Below are 22,039 nucleotides of genomic sequence, written 5' to 3'. Positions count from 1 at the left end.
AACATTATAGTTTAATAAAGCAAACAGGAGAGAAACTTTTATACAGCGTATATCTGGAACACATGTACATTCACATGCCCGTATATGCAAAAAGAAGGAACAAGTGAAATCAGGCAATTGCCTAGGGTCATAAAATTTGGCCAAGTAAGGATACCAAGATTAATCCCTGGATTTTCCGCTTCAAATTTCACAATTCTATTTAATTCCTATTCAATAATTAAGTTATGTCCATTTTAAACTGGACTCCCTCAAGGTAAGGATAGCAAGCAGAAAAGGTTAACCTCAAGGTGCAGTAGTGGGATTGCAACTCTGAGACAGCATAACAAAAAGTTCCATTGCCACCATGTTGGCATTAATGTGGCCTTCGGGCACACCACAGACCTTACTTTGAGGTCACTGGGGTAATTGTTTGCGGGTACCCATGCACTACGGCAATGGTAGCAGTGAAGTGTTGCTTGCCCCCTGAGCAGATGATGCGATGGCCACTTGCGTGGGCTGGTTAACTGGTGATTTTAAAAGGGCATATGAGGGTGATGGCGTTGGCAACGGAAAAGCAAGCCGGAGAAGTTTCCACATTGTGTAACATGTGACGTTTCATTCAAGGCAACATTGTAAGAAACAAGAATTAAGATGACTCGCTCCCAGCTTGGGATGACCAACAGAGAAAAACTGCTAAAAAGGTTTAATCCTGGTGGTGATGCAAAGGGCCATGGTACAGGCCATCTAGTGTTCGAGCATTAGCAGGAAGATCTTTAATTGATCCAGTTGGTTACACTTGAAGGGTCCCCAGTACGAACGGCGCTGCCCCTTTTAATGTACTGGAACCCTCTGAATGATGTGCAAGGCTGAGATGCAATTGGGTGAGCCATGCCGTGGACATTCGCGAGCTACCTGTAGCTTGAACATTACAGTTTGAGACATGTGACGTGAATGATATGCACTTCACAGAAAGCGAAGAACACATAAGGATGTCCAGACACATAATCGTGAATTGGTATATCAGGGAGGATTAGGTTAAAAGAAACAGAGAAGACTCCTAGTTATCAGAAGTTTGCAGGGCCATTCGCAACCAGTTTCTAAGGACACAAATAGAGTACTGCCAGTGAATACTTGTCTGGGTGAACGTGCACAAGGGGACTGTACAAACAGCATGGGCCTGACATGTTACGATGCATGTTACAGTGCAGACCCATAAGTTTACAGGCTGCGGGAGGCACCACACCCTTCCAGGCTAAACTATATACACCGGAGAGTACCCATCCCTAAGTGTCTCGGCGGCTACTGTGGCAACCTGTTGGAATCTCCCAACAAAATTGGAAACGCCGAAACCGCCGCTTTCCCGCAAAAGTGTCCTGCCAGCTGAAGTGTTGGACTGTGATTCTGCAGGGTGCTTCTACTTACTTAAGTGGTGGCTGCAGGCTGAAAACGGGCTGTTTGCGGTGGGGTGAGGGTCCCTGGGAGTTGTTCGCTGCTCACCGAAAGATCAAGGTAGGCGTGGGGAAAGGAGCAGACCCCGCCCACTTGGGAAGTACTAACGATGTGTGCAGCAGCCCACCTGGGTCGTGGTAGGTCATCCTTACGGCCGGGACAGGCCGTTACATATCACCCACAAGGTATCCCACCTTCAAGGACGACACTTGAGTGAACCAGCGGATTCTGTGTATTCAGACAGCATTCCTTTATTCTTTTCAAACCGGAACATCAAGGTGCTCGTTTCAAATAATTTGGCCCTACGCGTTTCGGAGCTCCTGCTCCTTGGTCACGGGCTCCCGGCAATGTTCGAAGATGGATTAGCGATTTAAACCTTCCTTTTTTACTCTCGCACTGAAAACAAACAAAATGGCGGCCGACACTTCCTGATTTCGACCGATTTGAACGTTGACTAACATGTAAGCACCAATCAGAATTACGCTTGCGCACGTTAGGGTGCTTGCACGGTGCGCGCACCCTACGCGCGTATAGATATTGATATGCTTTTAAATCCTATTTTCGCAGGAAATACTGAACAGATTTACACCAGACCTGCAAAAGGCACCTCCTTGACCTTATGGCTACCACTCTGCCAAATTTCAAGTAATTCTGTTCAGCCGTTCGGGCTGTAGCTGTGTCTAAAGGTCCTATGGAAAAATGCATGGGGAAAACGCGTTTTGGGACCCCCCTTTTTTCTCGGCCCCCGCTTGACGAATCACCCCGAGACTTTCAGGGTAGGAGCTGAACGGAGCGCCCCATTAGTTTTGAAAATTTCGCGAGGATTCGTCAACCGGCGCCAAAGTTATTCAAAATAGAATTTTGAGATTTCCTATGGAAACATGGTCCTAACTATAACTATCTACTGGCGACCGCCAGTAGATAATATATATATATATATATATATATATACACACATACATATATATGAAAAACACGATCTCTTCTGATGAAGCAATCAAGGGGACACAGCGGGGATTACAGGAAGGATCTTTAATGTGGCAGAGGCATGACGGGTTTCGGTAGATTACCTTTATCAAATGCCTGTAACATCAAAGTTCCTACCTTCTAACCTCCTTTTCAAACTGACCAATCACTCTCGCAATAAATTGCAGTCCAGCTGAGCCGAGTTAGCATGTCCTGCTTCCCTGTAGCCCACATCGGTGAACTACAGTACCCAGCGTGCACCGTCAGGACAACCAGGTAAGTAATCTCTCTCGGCTTATTCTTCTCATAGTGAGGGCTGGAAGAGTGTCTTTTAAAAGTTCCAGTTGGTGAAAAACAACGTTGCTGCAACAGAAAGTTCTTCTCTCCGGTCCCCTACGCCCAGCCGGATAAACCAATTTCCAGCCTGTTCTGAGACATCCATACCATGACTGGGTCTCACCGTGAAGTCACGGGCTGCTCCTGCAGCGGCAACTCGCCTTCGCTGGATGCGGCGGTCTGGAGTCATTCGATACCTTGAACACAAACACAGATTTGCCCATCTTGCTCCAGACGCTTCGTGGACGGGTCCCCACAGCACGCAAGGGAAGGCGTGCGAAATATGAGACACACGATCTCTTCTGATGAAGCAATCAAGGGGACACAGTGGGGATACCAGGAAGGATCTTTAATGTGGCAGAGGCATGACGCGTTTCGGTAGATTACCTTTATCAAATCCGCAACATTCTATTCCCAATAACTTTGGCGCCGGTTGACGAATCTTCACGAAATTTTCAAAACTTTTGGCCAGCTCCGGTCCACTCCTATCCTGAAAGTCTCGGGGTGATTCTTCAAGCGGGGGCAGAGAAAAAAGAGGGGTCCCAAAACAGGTTTTCCCCATGCAATTTTCCATAGGAACCTTTAGTCGCAGCTACAGCCCGAACTGGTGAACAGAATTACACCAAATTTGGCAAAAAGGTAGCCCTTGGTTCAGAGTCGTGCCTTTTAGCTAAATGGTGTAAATCCGTTCAGTAGTTTTAAAAATATTAATGGAAAAAGAAATATACATATCTGGGCAGAGCCTAACCACACATCTCATCGTGAGATCTGATTGGCTGTCAGCACTTTATCCAAGAAGTGTTGGCAGCCATCTTGGGACCAATATACATGATAGCACCTCATTAAAAAGCATTGCAGTTAATAGATGATTTTAAGACTTTAGTTACATTATAAATCATTTGTTCATGGTACTATACTCATTTTAGGAATTGTGGTGTGTTGAAGGTGATTTTACCATGTGAAAAAGCCTTCTGCTGGGATATCATGAATCATGTTTGAGAGAAAACTATTTTCTCATGCTTTTCCCACAGAGGTTTGGAAGGTGATCTATAAGCTAATATGAGAGCATATTTTCTGTAAATTCACATTATCTTTCTCAGTCATGTGAGAATGAAGTCTGACATTCTCAGAAAAACATGTACATCCAACAAGGGCAGAGACTGTCAGTTGATTCCATTGTGTTCTATTGCAGCTTCCCAGAGTGTTCTAAAGAACAACTAGAGAGCTAACAGTTCTACTTATGACAAACGTATTGCACAACTGAAGCCATCTTGATTGGAATAAAGTGGTAACACTTAAAACATTTAATTTGCAAAGGAACACAATGAGGGGGTTGATTTTGCCATAGAATGTATGATTAGTGCTGCAGAAAGAACAATTAGGGCACATTTTGACTTCTCAAATCCTCTTCTATTTCATTAAAACATTCTGACATGCAGACTGAAACATGCACTTTGAATACCAGCAGCAGACTTCCCTGGTGAGCAGTAGCTTTACTACAGTGATCTAATGTGCAACTTGAGTGCTAACATTCAGAATTTATGGCAAATGTGTGACATATCTAAATATCTTCTTGATGGAATCAAAGTAAAAAACTGAAAGCATTTCCTACTGAGGAGACTGCAGTAAATGAGGAAATTTGGAAACTTCATAAAAAATAAATCTCCCAAGATGGCCACCAGAGACAAAAGAGCCCAAATGTAGCACAAATATCACCCAGATGTAGCCCACATGTAGCCCAATGACAGAAGTGTGCAAAACACTTTTTGTTTTTTGTGTTTTCGCAGTTTTATTTAGTGCAGACTTGTCAGGTATTGGAGTGCTTTACATGAGCATTGGTTACATCACACAAGAACAAATTCATTTTGGTTGTAGACATAGGGAGATTAAGTGATTTGACCAGAATCACAGAATGTCGAGCTGAAGCAGAAACTCCAACCTGGTTCCCCAGTTGCAAAGTCTGCAGCTCTGGAAGTAACACTATATCCTCTCCCCTAAGTGCAACATTTAATCAAGTGGTCAACTGGATAAAAAAACATAAAGATTACAAATAATTTAAAAGTGCTTTGTCGCTATTTGAAAACTCAGAAAATATGTCCTCATTTTAGTTTTTTAGAGCACTAACCATAATTTTGATGCAAATAAGACCCTCTCATATATGTCATTTCTAAAGGAAATGCTCTAGGTATTACAGTTTTGATTACATCAAGATGACGTCTGGTGTTACACACTTTTGTAATAAATATAGAATGTTAGCAATCTAGTTGTTCATTAGGATACTGTTGAGAGGCAGAGGCCAGGGGCACGAACTCTGAAAATTGAAGGCAGGTAGGAGGGTGCAGAGGCAACAATTTGACCACACTGGGCAGGCAGGAAGGGCAGTGGCAGCACAACAGATTATGGAGGGCAGTGAAAAGGGGGGGCAGGGGCAACAAACTCACAATACAGGACTGGAAAGAGAGGCTGTAGCAATATAATAGACAATTGTGGGCAGAAGGAAGAGGCAGTGGTAGTACAACCATACATGCCAACAGATCCGATTCAGCCAGGAAACTTCCAATGTTTTTAAGCCCAAATGGGCTTTATTTGATCTGTCTCCTGTCTACAATCTCCTCTTTTTCAATATAAGTCAAAGGGGAAAATCAATACCCCAGTTTTTTTCAAAATCTCCCTCTTACCAAGTTCAAAATGTTAGCAAGTATGGTACATTGGATCATGGAAGGCAGGAGAAATTGGGGTACGGACATGGACTCGGATAACAGAGAACAGAGGGGAAAGAGGAAATGGTAACTAGCTGACCATAATGGACAGACAGGAGAGAAAGCTGCAGCATAACAGACCATAAAGGGCAGCAAGGACGGATCAGGGGCATTACAATGGAACAGACAAGCCAGGAGGGAGGGAATAGGGGTCTGCACATGGAAACAGAGGGCTGGGGGCAAGGGGGCAGGGCAGGAGCAGCAAGATGACCATGGAGGTGAGGCAGGATGGGCACTAGAAGCAAGACACACCATGGAGAGCAACAGTGAGACTATGATGGCATACACACAGACCATGGAGGGAAGATGGGCGGGGGTCAGGGGCGGCTAGCTGACCACACAGATAAGTTGGGAGGGGCCATGGCAGCACAGAAGACCATGCATGGCAAGCGGGAGGGTTAGTGGCAGCACAATGGCTATGATGGGCAAGAAGGAGGGTGCAGGGGCATGCACAAAGGACCATGGAGGATAGAAGGGAGGGTCAGGACCTGGGCACAGACAAGGAAGTTCAGGGGAAGGGGCCTTACAACAGACCACGCGGGCCAGGCAGGAGGAGCACTTGCAGCACAACAAACCAGGGAGGGCAGAAGGGTGTGGAAGTAAAATGGACCATGGAGGACAGGAGGAAGGGGATAGGGGCATAGAATGTGGACAGGCAGGGTGGAGGTGGCAGGGACAGGTTACAGTCATCTGACAATGCTAGGCAGGTGGGAGGGGAGTGGCAGGTCAACAGAACACTCAGAGTAGATAGGAGTGGCAGGTCCATGGAACATGGTGGGCAAAAAGGATGGAGCAGGGGCATGCACAAAGACATCGGAGGGCAGGGGGAAGGAGAATAGGGGCAGCAAACTAAGCACAGAGGCTAAGCAGGAGGTCAATGATGGTGCATAGAATTGGCAATGGAGGGCAGGAGGAGTGGACGGGTACATCATGCTAAATGGAGGGCAGTGACAGCACATGCATGGCAGGCAGGAGGAGGCTAGTCCATGGATTCAGACAACAGAGGATAGGGAGGAGGTAGATGGGGCAGCAAGCTAACTGTTCGGTGAAGGCGGGAAGGCCAGTGGCAGAACAACGGCCACACAGGGCTGTAATAAGGGAGCAGGGACATGGAATTGGATAATGGATGGCTAGGAGGAGGGAAAGCAGGAGCAGCAAGCTTGGGTGGGGGCAGCACAATGCCTGGCCCTGCTTCCAACCCCCACCATCCATTGTGATATGCATCTTACTTAACGTTAAAAAAAAACCTAGAAATTTGCTGAAAAAAACAAAGATTACAGGGACGGTATAGTTAGACTCAGATTTCACTCATACACAACTAGTGAAATTCAGCAGTTATAGTTACCTGAGCTATCTATAACTTACGCCCCCGCAATGTACTGCTAATGACCTCAGACATTACATCATTCATGACATGGTCAGTTACATCACTCATGACATCACTCATGACATCTCAAATGAGCTGTGAATGGAATGGAACTATAATCGCTAGAACTTCATTGAGGGATAGTGTGTGTATATTAACACCCCTTTTTTTCCTTTTCTTTCGTGTAAGAACCATTATAATACGCAACGTGCCCAGATTAATATGGCCGATAGCCTTTCACTTTAAAGTAATGTGTAGTCCATTGTTTATGTTGATGTTTGCAATTCTAAGTATGTTTATTATGAATAAGTCACGTTGACGAACATACAGGTATGGTGGTCACGGGGCAAGATATGCTGAAATGACATTGTGTGCATATTAACACTTGTTTTCTTTTCTTTATTGTATCAATTCCTGAATTTTCACATCGTGACCAGGCCAATATGGCCACCAGCTTTTTGGATTAAAGTATTGCACTGCTGATGATGTCACATATTACATCACTCATGACATGGTCAGTGACATCACTGATGACATCTCAAATGACATCACTGATGACATCATCTACGTGATCATCTGATGCACCTCCTCACACCCTAAAATACAGACTACCATTCTCGAAACCATACACACCCCAATACTAGTACAGCTACAATATTCTGTGCACTATGCATGCAGACCTCTAATCAGCTACATAGCTTTGCTACAATCCTTTAAATACTCAGTTAGTACCTATGCAGTCTAGGAATCCTTCTGCCTGTCCCATGCACTTCTCCATTCAATCATCCAGCACTATCTATGTATCCTATCACACTGTCAATACCAAAGCACAGATAAATGTAGCATGCACTCTCTTTGCAGCACTGAAATTACTCCAGTTATTAGTCGTATACTTAAGGAATGTCATAGTCAAAAACACAAGTGCAGGTACAATATTATGTACACTATGCATGGACACCTCTAACCAGCTACAAACTATTAATACGCTCTTCTACATACCCAGTTAGTACCTATTCAGTGTAGGAATCCTCCTGTCTGTCCCATGCATTTCTCCAATCACCCACCCAGCACTATCTACTTATCCTATTACTCCACCAATACCTAAGCACTTATAAATTCACTATACACTCTGTTTGTAATACTGTAATTATTCTAGTTACAAGTCATGAACTTATGGAATGGTCTAGCTACTAACACAAGTACATCTATAATATTTTGTGCACTATCCAAGCAGACCTCTAACTAGATACATACTTTTGATACACTCTTCTAAATACTCAGTTAGTACTCATGCAGTGTAGGAATCATCCAGTCTGTCCCATGCACTTCTTTAATCACTTATCTACCACAATCTACTTATTCTATCACTCCACCAATACGGAAGCGCTTATAAATTAAGTGTTCACTCTGTTTGCAGCACTGTCATCATTCCAGTTACTAGTGGTAGTCTTATAAAATGACCTAGGCACCAACACAACTACACATAAAATATTCTGTGCATAATCCCTACAAATCTCTAAGCAGATACATACTATTGGTCCACTCCATTAAATACTGAAGTAGTACCCATGCAGCGTAGGATACCTCCTGTCAGTCTCATGCAATTCTTAAATCACCCATCCAGCACTATGTTCTTATTGTATCAGTCTGCCAATACCTAAGCACTTATGGGGCAGATTTACAAGCACCATGCGCCACCAGTACGTCACTTTTTGTAACGTAGTGATGGCGCCAGGCACTCCTTCATATTTACAAGGAGAAGAAAAGCCACCCTGCGTGGTTTTTCCTCTCCTTGTAAATACGACCCCTTCATACACAGAACTTTGCGTTGAAGGGGTGTCCCATAAGTGTTGCTGTGGGTGTTCCCACGCAACACCCATAGAACAAGACATATCTCTAGATTTATGAGAAATTGTAAATCTGGAGATATGTGTGAATGCTGAGACATCCTAGAGTTGGTGTAGCAAGGCGCAACGAGGAGAATTGTTTTCCTTTCGCCTCATTTTTCCTCTTTCAATGCATGCTGCATTCCACAGCATACATTGAAAGAGGACAATGCCTTTACTTTTTGTGCAGGAAGGTGTCCCTTCCTGCACAAAAACAATCTCTACACGACACAGACAGCCTTGCACCATGGTGCAAGGGTGCCTGTGTCACCGCATGGCTGCAGTTTGTGCAGCAGTGCAGAGGGAAGCACAGAGTTGCAACATGTTCATGTACATATGTCACATCCCTGTGCTTCGGAAGTGCCACAGTGCAGTGCAGCTAAAGAGCTTGCAGTGTCACGCTGCAGTACTTCCTCATAAATCTTCACCTATAAATTCACCATACACTACTAATGCATTCTTTCAGTCAATCATGCTGTATACATATATTCAACCAAACTTTCACACATTACCTTGCAATTATAGTTCTTTCTTTAACCAGATAAGGTAGTTCTGATAAGAACTTTTTTTTTTCTTCTTTTTTCTTTTGTATTTTTTATTATTTTTTTAACAATTTTGTATTTTTTTTGGTGTTTTTTCAAAAAATGAACAAAAAAAAGAACGAATAAAACAGGAAACATTTGGAATTATTTATCATTCCAAAAGCAAAAATACAAAAAAAATAACAATGATGGTTGCGTTGCGCAGCACAAATAGCATCCACCGACTGCTCACCGAAGCATATAAGTTTCTTACACTTCACGCAGTGTTGCTCGAGAAAGGCGAATTCTGGCCTAATGTCCATTGCAGGTGTCCCTGAGGATGCTCCAGATGTACTTGCCACAGCAGGTGAGGGGTTCAAAGCAGCTCGCCTCATTTCCTCCCGAGCAAGATTGAGAGGATGTGTGGTCCAGAGATGCTTGTACATAGAAGCAGTGCCACAAGAGTATTTTTATTCACTGCCTCTTGACAGGACTCGGTCACAAATTTTGCACGTCACCTTTCTTGCATTTACTTTCTTCCCTTCAGGTGGAAAAGTGAAGAATTTCCACACGACAGATTCCGGCCTCTGTGGACGTGGCGCCTCCTGCAAGAATTCTTCTTCAAAAGATACTTCCTCCTGCTGCTCCTGCTGTCCAGATGCCATTTTATTTGATACTTTTTGAAAAACACAAAAAAAAAACAAGCAAAAAGGGTTCTTGTAGGAAAAGAGATGTCTCTCTAAAGATGCTCCAACAAGAATGATTAAAAAGGGTGGGGTCCTTCAATAGTCACAGTGGGAAATGTTATGAACCAATGAAATCTTTTTGTTGAAGTCACATGGGATCCGCGCACTCTGCGCTCACAAAGCACGCACCCGACATGACTTCGCAAAAATATATTTTAAAATAATATACGTTTATTATAAGTACAAATATATTATTTTTATGAATATCTTAGTCTCTTGCCCTAATATGTATATTAAACACACATACAAATCATTTTAGAACATAAAAAAAATGTGCGGGAAACGCGCACCCAGCGCGCCCCAGTACGTATATGACGTCACGCGGGACCCGCCACCGCGCAAGCGTCGCGTACTGTAATGCGCATGTGTTGCGAATGCGTGGGAGCAGGAGTCGCGGACTGGTCGCATACCAATTGCGCACATCACGTAATATTAAATGTATATGATGTAACTGAAAAACACGCAGCCTTCGCACACCGCACGCGGATCCTTCACGACGTTTCTAAAATGGCGGCTAGTATCCACGCACCCACCGTGATGTGTACGCTTTGGGTGCACGACTCCGAAAAAAAATTGGAAAAAAAACATTTCAAAAAGAAAATATTATAAATATATTAAAATAAAAAAAATTTAAAAAATTAAACAATATTTCAGTTTAAATTTTTTTTTAACTTTTTTTGCGATTTTCAGTAAAATATATAATGTTATTTAATGAATAAAATATTTATAAATAAACAGTTTAAAAACTGTAGAAAATCAGTACAAAAAAATAGGTATAACTACTATTACACTTAAAAATTAGCATTTAAAATACCTTTGAAATTCACTGAAAAAACCATAGGTTTCAGAGACGTTATAGTTAGAAATTAGCATTTAAAAAAGCTCTGAAATTCACAGAAAAAAACATAGGTTTTCAGGGGTGTTATAGTTAGCTGGAGATTTCACTCGTGCAAAACCATAGAAATTCCTCCATTATAGTTAGTTCTGCTATCTATAACTCGCGCTCCCACAATGCATTGCTGATGATGTCACATATTACATCATCATGACATTGTCAGTGACATCACTGATGACATCACTGGTGACATCGTAAATGACATCCCTGGTGACATCATCCACGTGACAATCTGATGCACCTCATCATACACTAGTATAACCTTTCATCACTCACTATAAAATACAGAGTACCATATTTGAAATCATTGACACACCAATACCAGTTACTACATATCCACTCACTGATTCCTAAGTCTACACACAGAACTACCCATTCAACAACAGAATCACTTATACATGCAGTCACTAATTAATAGAACACATCCTACTCACTCATGAAAAAAATGTATCACACTTACATTTACTCACTTACACAATTATACACACAACACCTCATTTATTCAAACACATAGTAACTCGTTGTTAATATGTTAAAAAATCACCATTACAATTATACACTCATTCATATAGTTACTCTCACAATCACTGACTCTTATACATACTTATTTATATACACCAACTCTCACATACAATGCCTTTTCTTTTTTTACTTTGTTGAAGATGTACAACTAAAACATATATTCGCTCACCAACACACAAATAAATACACTCAGTCACCCAAACAACTGTTTCCACATGCACTCTTAAACCTATACACCTAGTCAATCAACCATTCACACATCTATGCATAGTTACACACACCCCATCCAACCACACACAAACTCAGTGTCCCATACAAATACTCACCCAACTAATCAATAACTAATATACACACTCATGCAGTTAGTGACCAACTGATGCAGCATGTTATACAACAGAGACAGTGATGCACACATTCACATAGTTTAGTTACTAATCCATGTATTAAGTGAGACACTTTTAATTACTCACTTAAACAGACAGTCAGACAGCTACTAAATCCTCCATCCAGACAGTTATATATCCACTCAATCTTCAATACAGATTGGTAGATATATAATACATATTTATATTTCAAACTAAACCACATTCACTGGATGATGTAATCAGTGATGTAATCAGTTATGTCACTGACCATGTCATGAATGATGAAATATGTGACATCATCAGCAGTGCATTGCGGGCGCGCGAGTTATAGTTAGCAGAATTAAATATAACGGAGGAATTTCTATGGTTTTGTACGAGTGAAATGTCCAGCTAACTATAACACCCCTGAAACCTATGGTTTTTTCTCTGAATTTCTAAGGCTTTTTAAATGCTAATTTCTAACTATAACTTCTCTGAAACCTATGGTTTTTTTCAGTGAATTTCAAAGCTTTTTTAAATGCTAATTTGTCACTATAACGTCTCTGAAACCTATGTTTTTTTCAGTGAATATATATATATATATTCATATATATTCAGCTCCAAGATGTGTCCATCAGTTGAGTCGCACTCGGCCAGCAGCAGCAAGAGAACTCTCTATTCATGGTATGGACTGATACCACTTAGAGCCCAGCCTCCATGTAGGTTTACCTATTAATAACAGAGTATAATGCGTGCATCCATTTGAGGGGTGATCAATTACGGACTATAGTTCCCATAATGCACAGTTCCATATGACCATCCCATTGGAGGGAGTGCAGTATTTAAATGGGAACGTCATATGTACGCATCCTTTCCGTGAAAGCCTCTGAAGAAAAAGCTGAGGAGCTTTCGAAACGTGTCAGGCAAACCTACACGGAGGTTGTTGCTGGCTGTAAGCGGTATCCGTCCATACCATGAAAAGAGAGTTCTCTTGCTGCTGCTGGCCGAGTGCGACTCAACTGATGGACACATCTTGGATATGGATTTATATATATATATATATATATATATATATATATATATATATATATATATATATATATATATATATATATATATATATATATATATATATATATATATATATATATATATATATATATTTTTTTTTTTTTTTTAATAAGTCATCCATTTTGTAGTCTACAAGCTGCACCAGAAACTAGCTGGGGGGAGGGAACCTCCTCCTCACATGTTAGTTATCCACCTTGGTGGCATCGACCTTACTTCCCTGGGGCGCGGCCCCCCAATAAAGGCTATGAAATCTACCGTGGGTGAGATCAGCAAGTGCATAGGACATTGCAAGATATGGTGGTCTGAGATTGCCCCACTGAGGGTTTGGCGCTGGGCCAGGTCTGGGGGGCTATTGAACATTGCAGCAGAAGGGTAAATAGCGCTATGCGCAAGTTCACAGAGCAGAGAGATTTTAGGCTTCATAAGGCATGGACTAATAATGCCATCACAAATGGGTACTTCGAGAAGAACGGGGGTATACCTGTCATAGATAGACCTGGACCTGTTCCAGTTGGATCTGAGAGAAGCATTGGTAATGACGGGTTGTAGGTAAATTAACTTGCCTGCCTTGGTTCTTGGGAGCTCTGGGAGTGGCGGCAGCCACATCCATGGCACTTGTTACGGATCGATCCGGAGGCTAATTGGTACAAAGGGGTACCCTTTCAATGAGCACAGTAGGAGTGCTACATGCCAAACCCCAGGACTCTTTTCAGCAGGACCCTGGATGGTAACTTCAGTGTCCGCTAGTCCTTTGGGAGGTTGTAAGCCTGAGCAACTGGCACCTTGCCTTGCAATGGTCCGCCCCTAAAAAGACATGAGTAAAGTCATGGACTGGTGGTGTACGGTAATTAAGGAGGGAATATCCCCAGATTAAATAATAACACTGATTGGGTTGGCCACAGTGCTGTTTGGCTCATCAGCTGGGTGGGCAGCTTGGGTTACTAATCTCTGTTTGCCATTGGATCACCCGTAAATTAACCCTCCACGTTGGCATATTTCATGTATGAAATACACCTGCAGCAAACTGTTTTCCAACAAACTTTGTGTGACGTGATTATTTAATGAACTGTGTGTTAAGTACCCTACTATGCTGCTGGGGAGGGATGCCGATATTGGCACTAAGCAAGCACAATCGCCAAAGATGGTACAGGATGCTTGCGGATTTTATCAAGCGAAAGCAAGCACAGTCACCAAAGACGCTACAGGATGCTTGCAGGCTTTAGAAAGCAAAAACAAGCACAGTCTCAAAAGACAGTAGAGGATGTTTGCAGATTTCATACAGTGATAGCACGCATAGTCGCCAAAGACGCTAGAGGATGCCTGCAGATTTTATACAGCAAAAGCAAGCAGTCGCCAAAGAGGCTATAGTATGCTTGTAGATTTTATAAAGTGAAAGCAAGCACAGTCTCAAAAGACAGTAGAGGATGTTTGCAGATTTCATACAGTGATAGCACGCATAGTCGCCAAAGACGCTAGAGGATGCCTGCAGATTTTATACAGAAAAAGCAAGCAGTCGCCAAAGAGGCTATATTATGCTTGTAGATTTTATAAAGTGAAAGCAAGCACAGTCGCCCAAGATGCTATAGGATTCTTGCGGATTTTATACAGTGAAATCAAGCACAGTCGCCTAAGACACTACAGGATGCTTGTAGATTTTATACAGCAAAAGGAAACACAGTCGCCTAAGACACTATAGGATGCTTGCAGATTTTATACAGTAAAACCAAGCACAGTCGCCTAAGACACTATAGGATGCTTGCAGATTTTATACAGTAAAACCAAGCACAGTCGCCAAAGACACTATAGGATGCTTGCATATTTTATACAGTAAAACCAAGCACAGTCGCCTAAGACACTACAGAATGCTTGTAGATTTTATACAGTAAAACCAAGCACAGTCGCCAAAGACACCAAAGGATGGTTGCATATTTTATATACAGTAAAACCAAGCACAGTCGCCAAAGATGCTATGGGATGCTTGCATATTTTATACAGTAAAACCAGGAACAGTCGCCAAAGACACTGTAGGATGCTTGCGATGCTTGCATATTTTATATACAGTAAAACCAAGCACAGTCGCCAAAGATGCTATGGGATGCTTGCATATTTTATGCAGGAAAACCAAGCACAGTCGCCAAAGATGCTATGGGATGCTTGCATATTTCATGCAGTAAAACCAAGCACAGTCGCCAAAGACACTATAGGATGCTTGCACATTTTATACAGTAAAACCAAGCACAGTCGCCAAAGACGCTATGGGATGCTTGCATATTTTATACAGTAAAACCAAGCACAGTCGACAAAGATGCTATGGGATGCTTGCATATTTTATACAGTAAAACCAAGCACAGTCGACAAAGATGCTATGAGATGCTTGCACATTTTATACAGTAAAACCAAGCACAGTCGCCAAAGATGCTATGGGATGCTTGCATATTTTATACAGTAAAACCAAGCACAGTCGCCAAAGATGCTATGGGATGCTTGCATATTTTATACAGTAAAACCAAGCACAGTCGACAAAGATGCTATGGGATGCTTACACATTTTATACAGTAAAACCAAGCACAGTCGCCAAAGATGCTATGGGATGCTTGCATATTTCATACAGTAAAACCAAGCACAGTCGCCAAAGATGCTATGGGATGCCTGCCGGTTTTATGCAGTGAAGGCAAGCACAATCTCTAAAAATGCTTTCTCTCCACAGATACATTACTGGTAGGAGACATTACTCTGCTCAGTGGCAATAAGCGACGAATAATAAATAGCTACGCAAATTGTTCACCATGAAATGCGTCATAAATCTGCTAAACACTGTCTCACACTATCCAAAGTGATGCAGTTCATCAATTTCTTATCTGCAAATTAAGTGTTAATTAATCAGAATAGCGCGGTCCCCAGGAACGACGCACAGTCCCTTGGGGGGGGGGGGGGGGGGAGGGAAATAAAGGTGCCCTTATGGAAGGCCAAATTCGGAGAAAAGGAAATTGTAACTTCAGTCCTGAATTTGTGCTAACCTTCTTGTAACAAATACTTTAACTTATTTATTTATAAAGTGTTATATAGCGCCAGCTAGACCCGTGGGTATCAGAGCGCTTTACATACACAAAGGAAAAGAAAATTGCATTACATCGCAGGACATGAGGATGCATAAAGATATAAGCACAGTGTAGGAGATCAGCGAAGACTGTGTTGTGTTTCTTGTGCAGGAGATGGAACACTGGCTTCATCTCCAAATCATTGTCAGTGTGATGTGGGGAGTCTGGGGGCCAGCAACGCATGGAAATATGGAAGAGCGGTGCGGTCTCAAAAACACGGACTTTATTCACTACAACCATATATGCATATATTATTTCATGTAAACTAGCAGAGCTGAATCACACAGTGACTGAACTTTACTCAGTACGGTGGATTGTTCGTTCTTCACCCACATGTTGAATTTCAGCAGAGAAGCGAACATATGTTTTCACTTTTAACACAGTCAACATAAAAACAGACATTGCTACAAAACAACGTGCAATAATTGTGAAAAATGAATTAGAACTACCGACCTTCATTTCTTTTCCGATCTTGGCTGGCCTGGAGTGTTTCTTTCCTGAGTCGGTGCGGTTTGTGCAAGAAAGGGGAGTGAAGGAAACAAGAGAATGTAAGTGTCAGGAAGAGGCGCCGGGCATCCGTGTACGCAGTCCAAGTAGCCTGCACTTCAAACTTTAAACCCCAAGTTAAATATTAGTGAGGCGGAACAAGACGAGCAGTTAGACGCCTGAAAATCTCTCTCTTGATGGCGGATGTCTGCCAGTGTTCAGCCACCGCCCCCCATGTTTCACCAGAGAGTCCCCCGACAGATTGTCTCCGGAGGTGTTGGCCTCCCGGAGTTATAAATGATTGGGCTCGGAGCACGGTTCAAACACTGCGTTCAATCGTGGGCAGCACAGCCTGAAAAAGTAACAGTGTTAATCTACTCAGGAGTGAAACAAAACAAGAATGCGAGACTGTTAGATCAGCATGAGCCGCCAAAGGAAACTGCCTCCTATCAGGTTACACAATCACCAGAGATAAAGTATTTGAAGAGGTGTGGGATGCACCTAACACACGTCACACACATCACATTAAGTGAGCGTGCTCCGTTAAGACACTGACACGCAGGCGGTTTTGTTAACATATTTAAAGTAAATAACAGCGTGACACAATAACACACACAAAGCAAAGCAACGCCACAATTACAAAATGAGAGGTCGCTACCAACCAACAGTCAGCCCAACATGCAAAAACACAACCACAACACAGCTGTGCAGTAATGCAGCACAAACCCACAGCAGCACAAAAAAGAAAGCAAAGGAAACGCAACACAATAAATAAACAAAATAAGAATTGACCCACATTACCACCTCCATAATCCTGCTTTCATGATACGATGGTAAGAGCGTTCTACACCATGCACCTTTTAAACTTACCACCAAGGACATTAAATAGTGCCCGCCAAAAGCGTTTGGTAATACGGCCCACTCTTTTCATCCTTGGAACCACACATTAGCATAAGACTGGAACAGTCTCTGATCAGGTGAGGGGTGAAAATAAAATTAAACTGACCAGAGAGATTTAAAGTCTCAGAATGCCACGAGGCCGCCTCTGATCAGCCCGCGGAAGCCGAGAACACGGTAAAAAGGTAAGAATGTTTAATATGCCCCCTGAAAAACAGAAACGGCCCCTGAAGCGCACGGGACTGCGTGCCTGGCAGCAATACCTGGTGCGCAATCACCTGAAGAGAAAAGGCAGCAGGCGGAAAGGTGTCTGCTCACACACAGGGTGAAGGAGGAGTGCTTTGGAAGAGGAACCCAAAGGCCTGGCACAGTTCGGGAAAAGTAAACTCAGAGCAGCGAAAGACAAAGTAAACATAAGGTAATACAGTGTGGTATTTCAAGAGCACGCTGAATCCGCCTCAAGTGGTGGGCATGACAGCATTAGTCATGGATAAGCTTTTTCACCAGTCAGGTTCTTCTGGGAGTACCAAGCTGAGTGTACATATTATATTAAACAAGTGTAGGGAGACATCACTATATGCAAAGCTGCAGGGTCAGAGAGGGCGCCTTACTTCACACCAACTTGTTTCGAAATAGTTGGCAATAATTGAAACACATGATGCCAGTAAGAAAAGATGCAACTAGGCCCTGAAGTACTTCCTGCTGAATTTTAAACTGCAGGTTCCTCGCATTCCTCCTGTTGAAGTTTTGGTGAGGTCACAGCAGCGATATAATTGAAAATGCAGCACTCTGCTAGAAACCGTCTTACATATTCATAACTAAGGCAGAGCAGAGTCAGAATAATGAAAAAGTCAATCATTATCTGTGAAATAAGATGTTTCACACAGGAGCTTCAGCAGAGGACACAGGCACACCCAATCTGCCCTCAAACCATGCTCCCCCATAAAAACTGCGGAAGTGTGTTTGGAAGTGCCCTACAAAAAAAGATGTTATTGGTACAAAGTGGACAAAACTATATCCGTTAAGCGAGGACAGTTGTGGCCCCTCACACCGCTGCATTCATTTGCACAGAAGTAAGTTTGTTGTGAAGTGACCAGGACATCAAATGGAGCTCAGTGGTAAAAGGGTACTTATTCTAATGATTCTAATGACACTGGTACATGTAATTAAAGCAGTAACTGACCCACCCTGAGATGAATAATTGACTTGGGAATTTACTGAGACACAAAGTGAGTCTTGCTTGCCTTCTTCCATATTGCTCTAGAGAGCAATGGTCTTCAAACTTTGATATACCGTTCACACCTCATGTAAAATATTTTCATCATGGCCTATAAAACTGACAAACATACTTTCTCATAATTACTGTAAGGAATGTTAAAGACTACAAGCAAGTCTGAGAGATAACATGAGGCCTGAAGCCACATTCTCTAGCAGACAGAGAAAAAACTGATCTGCAGTAGTGCTTTTCAATTAATGAGAATGTATGCAGTGTTAACTCTAACAAGCAAGACCAGCATATCTAGTCAATTATTGTGTCCACAAAAAGTGCACCTTATGATCGATAGACATATTAACTGAAATGTAAAAAACAATGCCCATTTTTTAAATAGACACCACATGTGAAATGAAAATATATTGTAAGCGAAGAAGACACAACGTGTAAGAGATTTTAGAGGGTGTCACAGAGCATTCGAACCGAAATTGCTCTTGATTCTTTACTTTTATTTTGTCAAATTGTCATCTATTATTTTGGCCCTGTGTCAATGTGTGATACTTTCAGCCACTCCTGGCTTTATATTAAAATCTAATCTAATCGAAAAACTTTATTCGAGAATTTCTCATAAAAGCAATACATACAATAATTATTAATATCATACAACATTTAAAAAAAACAAAAAAAACCAATCAGTTTATAGAAAAAAAGAAATGTGAATAGTTACAATAAATTAGCACAAACCCAGTGCCACATTCATCTAGGCGGTAGACTCCTAAGCAATGGTGCTTTGTCTAATAGACCATGCCCAACCCAAGAATTTAGCAGTTGCAACAGTCATTTGGAGACAGGAACTAGAGGAGATAATTCTCATAGCTACGGAACCCTTGGAAATGCTTAAGTTTCTGCAGGCCGGTGCTAGCCAAATGCGCCGGGGGGCAGAATAGGCCTTACAGGAAAACAAGAAATGCCCAATAGACTCCTTTATTATTCCACAAGCGGGACAGGAAAAATCAGTGGACCCCCTCCACCTCCCGGTTAAAGACCTTAAGGGGAGGGCGCCTATCCTCAGTTGGAAGAAAAGTTTCCTGTCCCTTGGGTTAGTTATAGTGTCCCAAAATAATTCTAGTAAAGGGACGGACTTGACCTCCAAAAAACGGCCAGACATAGAGCCTGCATTAGATTTTCTCCATGCCTGTTCGAACACATAGGCCGAATACAATTCCTTAATTACATGCTTACTAGGGAAGACAGCTTCATGTGGGGTTTCCCATAGCATCTTTAACCCAAGCGTACATAACAGTACTCTAAGTTTGGTCAACCATTGGATCTTGTGATAGACATCAGCCTTAATCACTGCTGCGAAGCCCTCAGCATAATGCTTAAGTTCTGGTGTGGTCCAGAGCCGCCTCCAATACAAGATCGGACGTAATCTTGCCAAATCCCCTACTGCCTCCCTTCCCAGATCATATCTCATATGCATCAGAGGTGTACTTTTAGGGAGACCGACTAATGACCTAAAAAACTTGTTCTCAGAGATCTGCATCGAGTTAAGACTACCAAATCCCCACAATTCTGCACCATACAGTGCAGTCCCCAAAGATTTTGCTTCATACACCTTTAGAACTGCTGCAATGGGTTTCGACCGTGATTTCCTGTGCCCAAGCCCAAGGATTCCAGACACTTGCCTATGCTTTAAGGCAGCCAATTCAATATGCTCAGCCCATCTTGAGTCATCGGTTATATGGACGCCCAAATAGGTGAAGGCTCTAACTACATCCAGGGGGCGTTGGCTCAAAAACAGCCTGGGTCTAGCACTGCGATGCGGATTAAAAAACATAAGCTTGGTCTTTGCCACATTTACTTCAAGGCCATAGTTCCTGCAAAAGTCGTCAAAAATACAGAGAGCACTTTGCAGGCCACTAGGGGTCTTAGACAGGATCAGCGTATCGTCAGCGAACATCAAGATCGGAATCTTGATGCCCGCCAACGAAGGTGCGTCCACGTTCGATGCCAACATTCAGGCTACTACCCCATTAATAAATAAAGAAAAAAGCAGCGGGGCCATCGCACAACCCTGTCGCACACCCCGTTCCACTGGGAAATCATCAGTAGTCTCACCCTGTGTACCCCACTCTATCCTAGCGAAATTAGCTGCATGTAACCGCATAACCATGGTCAACAAGTCGTCAGGCAGACCCAGACTACTTAGTTCAAACCACAACTTGGACCTAGGCACCAGGTCAAAGGCAGCCCGCAAGTCTACAAAAGCAGCGTACAAGCTGCCTCCGCCCAGCGCCACTGCCCGCCATTGAACCATAGTAAATCTGAACACTTGGTCTATCGTGCTAGTAGCCGTCCGGAACCCTGCTTGGTAGGGTGAAAGTGCATTATGCTCATCCACCCATTCCATGAGTTTATTTACAACCATCCTCCCCACAACCTTTTGTATTGTCGCTATCAGGCCGATAGGGCGATAGTTCCCAGGCAATCCCCTATCGCCCTTCTTGAATATGGGAATGATGATTGCACCCCTCCAGCTCAACGGTACCGGTGCTCCTTGGGCAACTGCATTAGCAAGGAGAAGGATATATCTGCCCCATCTATCCTTATCATAGATAAAGAGATCTGCCGGTACCCCATCCATCCCAGGGGCTCTGCCCGACGATACAGCACTTAGAGCCAGCAAAACCTCCTTATGGGTAAAAAGCGGCTCATTCGGGTAGACATCCCTAAACCCTTCCATCTCCCTGCCTGGGTTAGGGTCAGCGTATTGGGGTTTAAAGTATTTGACCCAATCCTCCTCTGGGACATTGTTATCAGGGCAATCGGGGGCGCCACCTCTCCCCCATCTAACAATATTCCAGAAAAGCCTGGAGTCCTTGGAGCCGCAGGCTTCCAGCAACTCTCTCCAGTGCCTCTCGTCCCACTCCTTTTTTGCTGCAGCTATACAGTTTTTATAATTGCTTCTAGAACCACGAATTAACCCCCGGTCCCTAGACTTAATGGCACTACCCAGGGCCAACCTTGCCGTCCGGCACTGTGCGTTATACCACTTTGCAGTCGTATTAGGGGCACTGCGGTTATTAGTCCTACCTGCCTTCTGAAAGTGTGTCTTGATAGTTAAGAAGAGGTTATCGTGTATCATTGTTACTTCCTGCGACCCCTGGGTAACAGCGACAGCCTGCTCCAAATCCTCGATAGCTCTATCCACCTCCCTGTTTATACTAGCTATAGAATCTTGGTTGGCCAGTACGCGGGGCCATTTTAGCCGGCGTGTGTTGTTAGAAGAAACAGGTAAAGGGAGGCGTTCCCACGGTGTTCGAGCATTCCCACTAGACAAGGACCACCATCCATGGGAGATACACAGAGGGTCATGATCGCTTTCCATCCTATGGGTAACCTCCATATCATTAACCAGGTTCCATATTTCCAGGTTACACATGACATAGTCTATCCTGCTTCTACTCCGATTGTTATTAAAAGTGCAGGCGCCCATCCTATC

At 43.0% G+C, this 22,039-nt stretch overlaps 1 protein-coding gene across 6 annotated transcripts in view; it reads right to left on the bottom strand.

Moving 5' to 3' along the window:
• The window catches only part of DPP4 (dipeptidyl peptidase 4), a 554,733-nt gene that overhangs the window by 453,006 nt on the left and 79,688 nt on the right, over positions 1 to 22,039 (bottom strand). For 2 of the 6 annotated variants that reach the window (XM_085645431.1, XM_085645429.1), the window contains exon 4: positions 16,392 to 16,435. In XM_085645431.1, coding sequence (XP_085501557.1) covers positions 16,392 to 16,435 — 44 coding nt within the window. Of the gene's footprint in view, positions 1 to 16,391; positions 17,103 to 17,584; positions 17,666 to 22,039 lie in introns of those variants that run through there. The other 4 variants (XM_085645433.1, XM_085645434.1, XM_085645435.1 and 1 more) reach the window with 4 other exon arrangements.

The sequence above is a fragment of the Triturus cristatus genome, chromosome 3_1, assembly GCF_964204655.1.
Source record: "Triturus cristatus chromosome 3_1, aTriCri1.1, whole genome shotgun sequence".
Lineage (NCBI taxonomy): Eukaryota > Metazoa > Chordata > Amphibia > Caudata > Salamandridae > Triturus > Triturus cristatus.
Note: the sequence above shows the minus strand (reverse complement) of the source record. Positions and strands in the feature narration are given on the sequence as shown.